This window comes from Vombatus ursinus, unplaced genomic scaffold (assembly GCF_900497805.2).
Source record: "Vombatus ursinus unplaced genomic scaffold, bare-nosed wombat genome assembly UNPS02014961.1, whole genome shotgun sequence".
Classification (NCBI taxonomy): domain Eukaryota; kingdom Metazoa; phylum Chordata; class Mammalia; order Diprotodontia; family Vombatidae; genus Vombatus; species Vombatus ursinus.
The window spans coordinates 2,234,208-2,247,993 of record NW_020954739.1 but is presented as its reverse complement, the minus strand read 5'-3'; the positions used below and the strand labels follow the sequence as shown (position 1 = coordinate 2,247,993).

The 13,786-nt window shown below is 42.5% G+C and overlaps 1 protein-coding gene across 3 annotated transcripts in view; it reads left to right on the top strand.

Moving 5' to 3' along the window:
• Positions 1-6,131: 6,131 nt before the first annotated feature.
• AP1M1 (adaptor related protein complex 1 subunit mu 1) overlaps positions 6,132-13,786 on the top strand; it is a 28,954-nt gene continuing 21,299 nt past the window's right edge. Inside the window, exon 1 of one of the 3 annotated variants that reach the window (XM_027845384.1) lies at positions 6,132-6,237. In XM_027845384.1, the coding sequence (XP_027701185.1) occupies positions 6,196-6,237 (42 nt within the window). In that variant the 5' untranslated portion in view covers positions 6,132-6,195. Of the gene's footprint in view, positions 6,238-6,567; positions 6,785-13,375; positions 13,433-13,786 lie in introns of those variants that run through there. The other 2 variants (XM_027845383.1, XM_027845382.1) reach the window with 2 other exon arrangements.

The following is a 13,786-nucleotide window of genomic DNA, read 5'->3' as shown; positions in this document are numbered from 1 at the left end:
CCTGGATCAAAGGGTATGAATAATTTGATTTCCCCCACCATTCCAAATTTGCTGTCTCTGTCTGTCTCTCACCCCCCCCTTCTCCCCCTCTCCCTCCCTCCCTTCTCTCCCTCTCCCTACTTCCCCATTGTGCATATAAAGTCATGCAAAACATTTCCACATTAGCCATGTGGGAAGAAAAAATATGCTTCAGTCTGCATTCAGAGTCCATCAGTTTTCTGTAAGTAGATAGCATTTTTCATCACGAATCTTTGGAAACTGTCATGGATCATTGTATTTATTGGTTAGTTTTCACAATTGATCATCATTATAATGTTGCTGTTACTATGTACAATGATGTAGTTCTGCTTACTTCACTCTGCATCAATTCACATAGGTCTTCCTGGGTTTTTCTGAAACCATCCCCCTTATCATCTCATAGCATAATAGTATGCCATCTCAGTCATATACTGTACCATAACTTGTTCAGCCATCCCCCATTTGATGGCCATCCTGGCAGTTTCCAATTCTTTGCCACCACAAAAAGCTGCTGTAAGTACTTTTGTATACATGCGTCATTTTTTTTTTTTTTTTTGATCTCTGAGATACAAACCTAGTAGTGATATTGCTAGATCAAAGGGTATGCACAGTTTGATTAACTCATTGAGCATCGTTCCAAATTGTTGTTCAGAATGCTTGGACCAGTTCATATCTTTACCAATGGAGCATTCATGTCCCTATTTTTCCTCATGCCCTCCAGCACTTGTCATTTTCCTTTTCTACTAGCCAATCTAGTAGGTATGAAGTGGTGTACCTCAGAGTTGTTTTAATTTGTATTTCTCTAATCATTAGTGATTTAGGACATTTTTCTCTTTTTCCATTTTTTTAAATTTGTAGAATAAAACAAGCATATATAACAAAGTTTCTTTTTTCCTTTTTTTCTTCACTTCCCTAGAAATGGCTATCATAAGACACATAAAATTATTCAGTATATCTATTGAGCAATTCTTTGAATGCAAATAGCATCTTTCTTCATGTGTCTTTTATAATTAGTTTGGGTATTTATAATCAAAGTAATTTGCTCTCCCAGTTTGCTTATGATATCGCCCTTTATATCTAAATCATGTACACATTCGGAGGTTATCTTGGTATTCAGTGTGAGATGTTGTTCTATGTCTTGTTTCTGCCAGATGGCTTTCCAGGTTTTCCCCGAATTTTTTATCAAACTGTGAGTTCTTATTCCAATAGCTGGGCTCTTTGGGTTTATCAGACACTAGGTTACTGTGGTTATCAGTTTCACTTTTTTTTTTTTGCGTTGTTCAAAATTGTTTTCCACAAAGATTGAATAAGTTTAATTTCATCAGTGCATTAGCGAACAGCCCTTCCTACATTGACTGCTTCTGACATTTTACCATCTTAGCCAGTTTGGTGGGTGTGAGATAATACCTCAGAGATTTTAATTTGCATATTTTTCATTTTATTTCATTAGAAAGTGACTCAAAATGTTACTTGTGTCTTGGAACATTTCTTATGTGGTTGTTAATGATTTGCATTTCTTTTGAAAATTATAGCCTTTAACCACATGTCTTTTGGATTATATATTTGAGTCAGTTCCATGTACATTTTGTACTTTTTTTTTCATGTACATTTTGGATGTCAGGTTTTTATCAGAAATCTCTGATACAAAGATTTTTTTCCTCTAATCCATAGCCTCTTAGATTAAGCAGCACCGATTTTGTGGGGCAAAAGCTTTATAGTTTGACACAATCAAAATTGTCTTTTGTAATCTCTATCCCTTAAGAAGCAGCATGACAGCAGAAAAAAAGTGTGGCTCTAGCTTCAAAGTCCGGTTTTACGATTTTACCCATGTGGCCTTGGACAGGTCACTCCACCACTTTGGGCCTCAAGTGACCTCTTTTGAAAAATATAGAGGCTGTCTTAGACGACTCCTGCAGTCCCTGCCAGGGACTAAATTTTATGACGGTGACCCTTGTGTGGTTATGAATTCTGTCCCTAACCTGTTGAAAAGGTAGGTTGAAAGATACAACCTTACAGTCACCTCTAATTTTTTTGTGATATGATTTTTTTTTTTTAGGCAGTTGGGGTTAAGTGACTTGCCCAGGGTCACACAGCTAGTAAGTGTCACATGTTTGGCCTGAGGTCAGATTTGAACTTGGGTCCTCCCAACTTCAGGGCCCCGGCTCTATCCACTGCACCACCTAGCTGCCCCTGATATGATTTTTTATATTTTAAAACATTTACCCATTTAAAGAAATTTATGGCATAAGTGAGGGGCTTGGTGTATTTGTTATTTATTTCTTAGATTGACCTATTACTCCATTTCCTATGTTCTGCAGTCCAGCCAAACTGGCCACCATGCTGTTCTCCCCCACATTACAGCCCCTCCATCATCTCCATTCGTTGGCACTGGCTATTTCCCATGCTGCACCAGTGTCTCCTATGATCTTGTTCCCTTCAAAATTGTTGAAATCATACTTTCCAAATGAAGCCTTTACAAATTCTGAATCCTGCCCCAGATACTAGGAACTTAATCTAAAACAAAAATTACATGATATCTATTTTGTACATATATTTAATTAATATTCCATGTAGTTTTCCCCATAGAATGTAAGCTCCTTAAGGGCCGGGGCTGCTTCATGTTTGTCTCTGTCCCTGGCATCTAGCTTAGTGCTTTTAATAAATGCTTGTTGGCTGACTGATTGTAGTCAGGGTATAGATGATTTTCCTGGTTCTGCTTGCTTCCTTCTGCACAACTTCATACAAATATTCCCATGTTTCTCTGAATTCTGCATCATTTCTTACAATACAATAATCCATTAAACTCATGACCTACAATTTCTTTAGCCATTCAATCACAACACATTTGTTAAGCACCTGCTATGCACTAGGCACAAGATAAAACAAGAATCCCTGCCCTCTGCTTCTAATTCTGTCGGAGAGATAACATGTACATGCAGAAGTATACATAAAAAGGTAATTTCTGAGGGGAAGAGACTGGCAGCTGCCGGGATCAGGAAAGGTTTCATGTAGAAAATGACCCTTGAACTGAATTCTGAAGGAAATAAGGGATTGAGAAACCAAAGTGAGACTACGCAATCCCAGTGTGGAGGTAAACTGGTGAAAAGGGAAGGGGGAGAGGGAACAAACATTTATTAAGTGTCTACTATGTACCAGGCACTTGGTAAGCACTTTCATCAAATGTTTGATTCTCAACAACAGCTCTGGGAGGTAGGTGTGATTATTACCCTTATTTTACAGTTGAGGAAACTGAGGCAGATTTCATGTCTTACGCAAGATCATAACAGCTTATAAGTTTCTGAAGCTGCATTTGAACTTAGGCTGCAACACTGTCTCCATCGTGCCACCTGGCAGCCTCTTCAGGCATTCCCCAGTGGATGTCTATTTTGTTTCTAATTCTCTACTACCACAAAGAAATTGTGCTATGAGTAGTCTGGTATATGTGGGATCTAAGGTCGCTTCTGCTACTGGAGATGATGGTGGTGGCCCTGGGCAAGAACCCTCTCAGGCCCAAGGATGCAAAGCCTGGTAATATATCTCCTGCCTTATGGCCTCAGGGCATGGGTGAGGAATGAGGCGACATTTAAGATAATGATGACTGGTTATCTGAGACCAGAGAAGACTGACCTGGTGAAGGAAGGAAAAACAACAGCCTGGGATAAAGGTAAGGGCCTTGTACTAAAGTGTGTTTATTTGAATTGAAATATGGGTGATAGTTGCTGCTAAAGATGATGGGGTTTACCCTGCTGTAGAGCAGGAGTCATGCATTTCCTGGCAGTCTGGTGAAGCCTATGGACCCCTTCTCAGTCATAATTTTATCCAAGTGTGGTTCCATAGGCCTGTCCTCCATGCTACTGGGGAGGCCTAGGCTGGTGTATTTCTTGAACTCGGGAGTTCTGAGCTTGCAGTGGGGCTGAAGTTTTTTGGGGTTTTTGTTTTTTGTTTTTTTGGTGAGGCAATTGGGGTTAAGTGACTTGCCCAGAGTCACATAGCTAGTGAGTGTTATGTGTCTGAGGCGGAATTTGAACTCAGGTCCTCCTGACTCCAATGCTGGTGCTTTATCCACTGCGCCACCTAGCTGCCCCAGGGCTAAAGTTAATCAAGGTATTTGCACCACGTTCAGCACCAACATGATGAGTCCCAGGGAGTAAGGGAGGGGAGGAGGATGAGGAAAGACACCAAGCTGTCTAAAAAGAGGGTGACCTGGCCCTGCTGGTCAAGCCTGGGCAGGACAGGAGACCCAGTCCCAACAATAAAATAAAAATGTTCTTAAATGCATACAATAAAACATGTACAATTACAAAAGAAACATTGAAATCAAAATAATTTTCTTTTACAGGCCCCTTAAAACTATCCATGGATCCCATATTAAGGATCCCTGCTACAGAGAGGAAGAGGGAAGGGAATAAGCATTTATTAATCAGCTACTATGTGCAAGGTACTGTGCTAAGTGATTTTACAAATAGTATCTCATTTGATCCTCACCACAACCCTATTACTAGCCCACCATTTTACAATTGAGGAAACTGAGGCAAGTAAAAGTTAAATGACTTGCCCAGGATCACACAGCTACTAAGTGTTTGAGGCTGGATTTGAATCCAGGTCTTCCTGACTCCGAGCCCAAGTTTCTCCCTACTTCCCACCACCCCTCACACCCCCAGCTGCCTCAAACTGTGGTGGTCTCAGCCGCAATGCTAGTCACTTACTTGGGTATATCACTTTCTAGTTCTGAAATTCTATGCTCTTTCAACAAATACTGTGTTGCACAGACTGTGTGCACATAATGCACAGACTGCTAGGCCTGGAGTCAGAAGACCTGAGCTCAAATTCAGACACTAACTGTATGACCCTGAGCAAATCACTTAACCCCAGTTTGCCTTAGCTTCCTCATCTGTAAAATGGGAATAATAATAGAACTTGCCTCTCAGGGTTGTTGTGAGGATCAAATGAGGTAATAATTGTAAAGTGCTTAGCACAGAGCCTGGCCAGTAAATGCTATATAAATGTTAGCTATTATTATTCCTTTCTACATGCAGAGCAGCACTGCTTCTAGGTGATGGAGAAAATAAAAAGTTTAGATAAAAACAGTTCCCTGCCTTCATAGGGCTTAAAGCCTAGTAGGGGATAAAAGAAATTCAGGTGACAATACTATGCAATCTTACGAGAGAAATATCTTGGAGAGAGGGTTATGTGAGGTCTGAAGTGAAGGTGGTCAACCATGGCAATCAGGGAAAGCTTCCTGGACTGGAATGTGAGTTCAGTAAAGGACATAGAAAGGAATCCAAATTAAGAGAGCCATGGGATGTAGTGGATGTGATGCAGTACCTATCTTTGGACTCAGGAAGACCCTGCTTTCAAATCCCACCTTTGACATAGGCTCTGTGAACCTAGGCAAGTTTGAGGGCCTTCCCAGCTCTGACATTCTGTTCCAGGGGCCCTCCAGCTCTGACATTCTATGCTCTAAGGACCCTTCAAGCTGTGACATTCTGTTCTGGGGGCCCTCCAGCTCTGACGTGTTCTAGAGGCCCTTCAAGCTGTGACTTCGTGTTCTAAGGCCCCCACCCAGCTCTGACATTCTGTTCTAGGGGCCCTTCAGCTCTGACCCTCTATGCTCTAAGGTCCTTTCAAGCTTTGACGTTACCTGTTCCAGGGGCCCTCCAGCCCTGACATTTTATGCTTTAAGGTCCCCTTCAAGCTCTGACGTTCCCTGTTCTAGGGGCCCTACAGTTCTGACATTCCATACTCTGCCTCCCCAGCTTCCGAGCGCTGACGTGCTAGTTCTAAGCCGCCATCCAGCTGCAACGTTATGGATACTATGACTATCTGCTGGGCCTGCAGGCCTTGTCACTCTCGGTCTCCTCCTCCTGGGGCTGCTTACTCGGCCACGCGGCTCGGTTGCCGCCAGACCTCCAGGAGGACAAATGGCTTCTTCAGAGTTCAGTGCGCCTGCGCCCCGGCGGCGCGCGCACGCGGTGCACGCCCATGTCTTCCTCCCATGCGCGTGCGCCAGAGGCCGAAGGCCGTTTCCCCAGGCCGGACATAACGGTTCCAGGGCGGAAGTGGAAGTGAGGTGCCGTGGGTCGGGTGCGCCCGCCTGCTCTCCCCGGTGCCGCCGCCTCTCTTGCTGCCGCGCCTCGCCCTCGACCTCGACCTCTCCCCGCCGCCGCCGCCGCCGCCATGTCGGCCAGCGCAGTGTATGTGCTAGACCTAAAGGGCAAGGTAGGGAAACCCGGGCCGGCCAGCGCCGCTTGCCCCCTCCGCGTTGCCTGGTAACGGCCCCTCCCCAAAGCGGGGGCGGGGACTTCCCCCACCCTGCTCCAGGTCCCTGTCAGTCTGTCAGTGTTCCCTAGGAAAGCTTTTGACTGCCGCCCTACCACATCTGGCTGCAACCCCCGCCCCAAGGCAGGCCATCACATCCACGAGCACTTAGGCAGCACCTGCTGTGTGCAGTCAACCTAGAAGCATTTATTAAGCGCCTACTATGTGCCAGGCACCGGGCTAAACTCTGGGGATACGAAGAAAGGCAAGAGGCAGTCTCTACTTTGTCATGGGATCCCAGAGGTGGAGGCGGAAGGGACGTCATGGTTCAAATGAGGAGCATCAGATGGGATTTAATCCCAGGTCCTCCCAGACCCAGCCGGACTTTTCCCACTCTACCATGTTGCCTCTAGAGAAGGGGAGTTTAGAGCTGAACGTGGCCACGTCATCGAGGAGCTGAGTCAGTCTAGGAGGAAGATAAAATGCCGTGGTGATCGTACATGCCAAGGTCCATGTTAAGTGCGTTAGAGAGATACAAAGAGAAATGGGAGGATTTGGGGGAGGAGGGGCAACGTGCTCAGAGGTGGCATCTGAGTTAGCCTTTAGGGAGCTGAGAACAAGTAGAGATGAGAAGGGAGAGCGTTCCCAATACAGTGAACAAAGGAAGCAGAGATAGAGCTACAAAGGGAGGGGCAGGTTTGGGACCACGGGGAACTGTCCAGTTTGACTGGAGTCTAGAGAGTATAGATTGGAAGAATGTTTGACAAAGTGGGGTGGTGCCAGGCTGTGGCATGTTGAGAGTGCCTGGTGGAGGCCCCTGAGCTTTATGTTGGATGCAGGACCCCAGAGTTCCTAGAGGCCATCTATCCTAATCCTGACCTGAATACAAATCTCTGTGTTGTCGCAGGTAGGTTGATCATCCAGTCTTTGCTTGAAAACCTCTAGTGAAGGAAAACCATCTTTGTCTTAGTGCGTCCCATTGCACTTTGGGTTAGTTCTCATTGTTAGGAAATTTTTCTTTGACACCACGACTAAAATTTCTTCTTTGCAGCTTCCGCATTGTCCCTGGACCTAAAAATAACAAGTGTTATCCCTCTTTCCAGGTGACTGCCATTCAGATAATAGAAGATAGCTATCATATCCCTCCTAAGCCTCTTCTCTGATATAAAGATCCCTGGTTCCTCCAACAAGTCATCACATGATGCGAATTCAAGGTCCTTCACAGTTCTTTTTTCCCCCTCCCTGGGGCATTCTCCAGCTTGTTAATGCCCTTCTTAAAACATGACATGCAGAATCAAAAACAGTACTCCAAATGTGGCCTGACCAAAACAGAGTAAACTCAGTAGAGGATATCTGCTCCCCCTTTCTGAATACCTGTGCCTCTTAGCGTAGCCTAAAATCATTTGGCTGTCTTGTCACACTGTTGACTCGTATTCAGCTTGCAGCCCACTGAAACCACAAAATCTTTTTCATGTGAATTGTTGCTTAGCCATGCCTCCTCCAGCTTGAGTAGTTGATTTTTTAAAATCCAAGTGGAAGACTTTCCATTAATCTATTAAATTTCATCATATTAAATTTGGCCCAGTGTCTTAGACTGTCAAGTATTTTTTGGGTCCTGGCTCTACAGGTTAACCTGCTGGCTGCCTCTCCTAGCTTTGTGCTTTTTGCTTTTTTGATAAGCATGCCATGTATACCATTTTCCAGCTTATTGATGAAAATATTAAATAGCACAGAGGCAAGCACAAATTCGATGGACACTACAGTAGAGTCTTTTGCTAAGTTTTGGGTATGGCCATTCAGCCAGTTATGAACCCATCTAATTGTGTTACTGCCGAGCCCATACCTCTCCATCTTGCCTTCACAAATATCATGAGGGTCTTCATCAAATGCTTTGCTAAAGGGAAGTAAACTATATCTACAATAGTCCCCTGATCTATCCTGTCAAAAGAGGAAATGAAGTTAGTTAGTCTAGCATGACCTGTTTCTGGTGAAAGTGTGGCACTTTGTGATCTCCACTTTCTTTTCTAAATGTTCACCAGCACTGAGATAGACCCCTTTCAGTAATACGTTCTAGAATTTTTCCAGGAGTTAAAGCCAAGCTTATTGGACTATGGGTTTCATACACTACTCTTTTCCCTTTTATGAAAATAGAGACATTTGCCTTTCTCTAGCTTCAGCATCCCACATCTTCTGTGTGATCCTTTAAAGATGGCTCAGAAATGGCATCTGAAAAGTTCTTTCAATATCCTAGAATGTAATTTACCTGAGCCTAGTCACTTGAACTCATCGAAGGGCAGCTAGGTGCTCTTTTAGTGTTTCTCCAGTTGTTCTGTCCAAAGACCATTCTCCTTGGCAGAGAAACAGAAGCAAAGTCATAGTTGAATAATTGTCTTCTCTCCATTCATTATCATTGTCCCATCTACATTGAATACTTCCTAACTCTTTTCTTCAGTATAGCTTTTAAAAATCTTTTTTGTTGTCCTTAGCTTTCCTTGACAGTCTTAGTTCATTCTGAATTTTAGTGTTCTTAGTATCATTCTTATAGGACCTCAGTTTGGCTTAAATAAATTGTATTTGATATATATATTTTTGATGCCACATATAATTCCCAATAAATGCCCAAACAAATCCCTCTACAGAGTACATTCTCTGGAGAAGAAAAGTAAGTTTATTGATTATTAACAGAAAGTTAAGATGTGTCCTTTAACTTAGGCAGTATAACATTGACATTATTTTTGACCAGAATTTCACTGCTTCTCCAGTGTCTATTCTCCAGTATTTATTTACTGAAATTGTGTATATTGTTCTTTTGGCTCTGCTTCCTTCACTCTGTATCACTTCATATGAATCTTCTCATAATTCTCTGAATTCTTTATATTTGGTGTTCTTTATGGCCTAATAATTTTCCATTATGTTCATATACCATTATTTGTTCAGCTCGCCAGTCATTGGACACATAGTTTGTTATTACAGATAAAGCTTTTTTTGTTATTTATAGATAATGTTAATAAACAGTTTGGGGAGAATTCTTATCAATTGCCCTTTATTAATAATAGCTGATATTCTTATAGCACTTTGCCTTACATAGCGCTATATAGCACTGTGCCTTACATAGATTTGTATTGAATTAAAAAGAAATCTCCTCTACAGCACAGTAGAAGGTCCTGTAATTGATCAACAAACATTTATGAAATATTTACTATGTGCCAGGCACTAGAAATATAAAGACAAAAATGAAACAACCTCTGCCCTCCAGAAACTTACATCCTGTCAGCATATAGCAGTCATTTTAAAATGTTTATTAAAATGGAATGAGGAGGGGGCATCTAGGTGGCGCAGTGGATAGAGCACCGGCCCAGAATTCAGGAGGACCTGAGGTCAAATTCGGCCTCAGACCAAACACTTGACACTTACTAGCTGTGTGACCCTGGGCAAGTCACTTAACCCCATTGCCTAGCCAAAAAAAAAAAAAAATGGAATGAGTAGATTCAACAGATATTGCCAGACTTCCTCTCAGGTACTCACTGCTGACCATCAGTTGTAATGAAAAGATCTTTCTTGTGTAGGTCAATGAACTAATTAATTCTGTCATTTAGGAAAAAAACTCTCATACCTAAATTAAAAAATAGCTCCACTTTCCTTCCCTGCCTGTCAGCAAAGCCTCACGAGCATACCACCACACTTGTCCATTTAAGTTGTTTGCTCATATCCAAATGAGAGAACAGAAGTCCAGAGGGAGGAAGCAGCTTAGAAGGCCACAAAAGAGGAAGGAAAGACAGAGATAGGACCAGAATCCAGGGCTCTGGATGCCTGGCTCTTGGGGTCACCATAAGTCTTCTGCCTCTTCCACATGAAAATCTTCAGATATTTGAAGACGGTGATTATGCTCCGGAGCCACCAAGGTTTCTGGTATCCAGTATAAATACCCCTCCTTCTTTCAGCTAATGGTTTCAGAGATGGGCTAGATTAGATGATCATTAGCTGAACCATTAGATGAACCATTAGCTGAAATTCCAGTTGAGATCCTGTAACCTTCCTTCGAATGAATTCTAGCAATCACACATCCCTCTTAAAGTCACTTCTTTCTAAACAGTACTGTTCTGGCCTCTTCTCCCTTCATATCTAGACTCTTCAAGTCCTTCTTCCTTGGTACTCCCAGGTACCAAATGTACATGGACACCTCTGTTGTCAGCAAGCTTGGGAAAGACAAGACAAAGATAATTTGGAATTCACCCCACTAAAGGAATGATTATTTTTAGATACTGAGAATCAAATTCTGAAATTCATTCTACTCCCAACCACATTCCTGATACTTTGGATTTCACCTTTTCATCAGTGGCCTTCTCACTGTAGAGATGCCTGTCCTATGGGGCCCTTTCTTCTGATTGGAGAGTCCCTGACCTGGACCACCAGTTTACCATTTCTGGCACCCAGGCCATTCTCACTTAGCTCTAGCTCACTTCTCACTCTCTAGATTTCACCTCCTAGCTACTTCAACCCCTCAAATTCCAGAACCCCTGTATGTTTTGCCTTCTTCCATTAGAATGTAAGCTCCTTGAAAGTAGGGTTAGAAATTGTCTTTTTTGCTTGTATTTGTATCCACAGTGCTTAGTACAGTGCCTGCAACATAGTAAGTGCTTAAGAAATGCTCCATCTACCTGCATACTAAGTGTCAGAAGGAAAAAGAACCTTATAAAGAAGAAATGGGGACATATACACGTTATGGTTGGTTTACTTTTTGCATGAAACACTTAAATCATCTCCTCACTATGGTCTGGGCACTTATTTAAAAGCAGTTCCAGGGAAAGGAGATTCAACAATGGATTATGCATTGGATGTTGGCTTTGGTCAGTGTCCAATGTTGATGTTTCAGATCAGACCACTCAACAGGCTTTGCAGCATTGCAACAGTGCTAGTCATGCTGTTTTCCTACCAAGAATGAAAAGTGCTAAAAGGAAAGAGGCAAACCCCTCCTCTTCACTCCAATCAAACAAGTCACTCGCTTTATTGCTCTGTAGCTTCTTAGCTCCCTCAGAATCCCATTAGCAATTAAAACAAAAAACAAAACAAATATTTTTAATTTCTCTAAAGGATAGGAGATTTTTGACTAGGTTGGTCGATTGATCAGTCAGTAACTACTAACTATATGTCTTCCTAGCCTGTGTCAGTGATCTGAATCTGTGAACTGATGAGCTATGATCCTATGACCCAGTAATGTCTCTAATGTCACCATTGGGACTTTATCTCAAGGAGGTTATTGACGATAAGACCACCTGTGTACAAAAATGTATGTCGTACATACAAACTCTGTGATCGTGAGCAAGTCACTTAATCTTGTTGAGTGTCTTCTCATCAATAAAAAAGGGATGATATAACTGCACATATATAACCTGTATTTAGTTGCTTGCCTTATCAATGAAGGTGGGTAGGGAGGGAGGAAGGGAGAAAATTTGGAACCCAAAGTTTTAAAAACACATGTTTAAAAAAAAATGTTTCCACATGCAACTGGGAAATAAGAAATACAGGAAATGGGGTACAGAAATCCATCCTGCCCTACAGGAAAATTGAAGGGGAAGGGGATAAGATAAGGGAGGGAGAGATAGAAGGGAAGGCAGACTAGGGGAAGGGGTATTCAAAATGCATGCCATCTTGGGGTGGGGGGAGGGGCGAGATGGGGTGAAAATTTGGAACTCAAAATCTTGTGGAAGTCAATGTTGAAAACAAAAAAAAAAAAATAAAAATTACCATAAAAAAAGGGAATAATAATACCTGCACTGTCTACCTCACAGGGTTGTTAGGAGGCTCAAATGAAGCATGCACATAAAGCATATTGTAACGTTTAAAAGTGCTATATGAATGTCAGCTATTATTAATAAAAGGCAATTGATCAGAACTCTCCCAAAACTGTTAATTAACATTGTAACATATTCTGTAGTTAGGTATCACCGGTCTCCTTGCTGTTCCTCAAAGAAGAGACTCCATCTTCCAACTCAGGGCATTTTTACTGACTATCCCCTATGCCTGGAATTCTCCCCTCCTCATTTCCTCTTCCTGGCTTCCCTGGCTTCCTTCATGTTTCTGCCAAAATCTCTCTTCTACAAGAAGCCTTTCCTGGTTCCCCTTAATGGTAGTGCCTTTCCTCTGTTGTTTAGCTCCAATTTATCCTGCATTTAGTTTGTTTATTCACAGTTGTTTGCATGTTGACTCCCGCATTAGACTGGGAGCTCTTTGAGAGCAGGGACTGTTTTTTGTCTTTCTTTGTATCCCCAAAGCTTAGCCCTGTGCCATCCTGTAGGAGGTGTTTAATAAATGCTTATTTTTTTTTTACATATGAATGAAAAGCTTTTATTTAGGTCTTAACTAAGTGCCAAGTACAGTGCTAATAAACATTAGAAACTGAAGTCTAAAGTAGGACTGTAACTTGCCCAAGGTCATATTAGTAATAGGCAGCAGGGCTGGGTTCCAAATCCAGTGTTCTTTCCACTATGCAGGGAAGCAGGCTGTTCTCTCACCTCTGGGGATGGCGGGCTTGTTACTTCTTTCCATTTCCATCCGTTAATAAATGCTTATTGACCGACAGAAAAGTAGTTATTTAAAATGTTGGTGCACCTTGGGGGCAACCATTTCCCCAAACCATTTGATCTGGAGCTTACAGAAAGGCAATAACCTTACCTAGATTAAGGTGTTCCCACTCTTAGACTGATTACCACCCTTAATCCATTCTCATGTACCTTAGAATTTTTTTTTTCTTTCTTACTTTTTCCTCCCAAGGTGGTAGTATTAAATTTTTCCATGAGCTGGAGAGGGAGAACATAGAGGAGAAGAGGGTTCACAGTATTGATACCTGGAAAGGGACCTTAGGGATCACTATTTCATCTCCCTCCTTTTAAACTGGAGGGAGGAGGGAACTGAGGTCCAGAAAGATGAAGTGTTGTGCACGAAGTCCCACACTAGGAAGTAGCAGAGCCAGTTTTTCTTGGGGTGCTTGAGGCGTCACTGGCCTTGACTCCAGTTCAGTTCTTGGAGTAGAATCAATGGTGGGAGTCCCAGAAGAAGTGAAAGATGTGTCAGGAAGCATGCTGGGCAGGCACTGCTGGAGTCCAGCCACAGAGTAATGGACATCAGCAGTTTTTGTTCTCTGCTGTCGAGGGTGAAGGTGAGGATGGCCTGATCCTCAGACAAGGGTCCAGGAAGAGAGTGTGGTAAACAGCGTCAAATAGAGAAGGAAGAGGTCAAGGATTAAGACTGAGAAGAGACTGTCATATTTGGCAATTAAAAGATTGTTAATAGCTTTGGAAAGAGCAGTGTCAGTTGAGTAATGAGATCAGGAACCAAATGTAAAGCGTTAGGAACGAGTGAGAAGAAAGAGAGTAGAGGCAACAAATGTAAATAGCTTTTTCTTGGAGTTTGACGATGGGAGAAAGAGAAGAAAGATCTCAGACAATTGCTAGAAGGTATGTAGAGCCAGGTTCGGAAAGTGGCAGTGGGGGTCCTCCTGATGCTGGGAGTC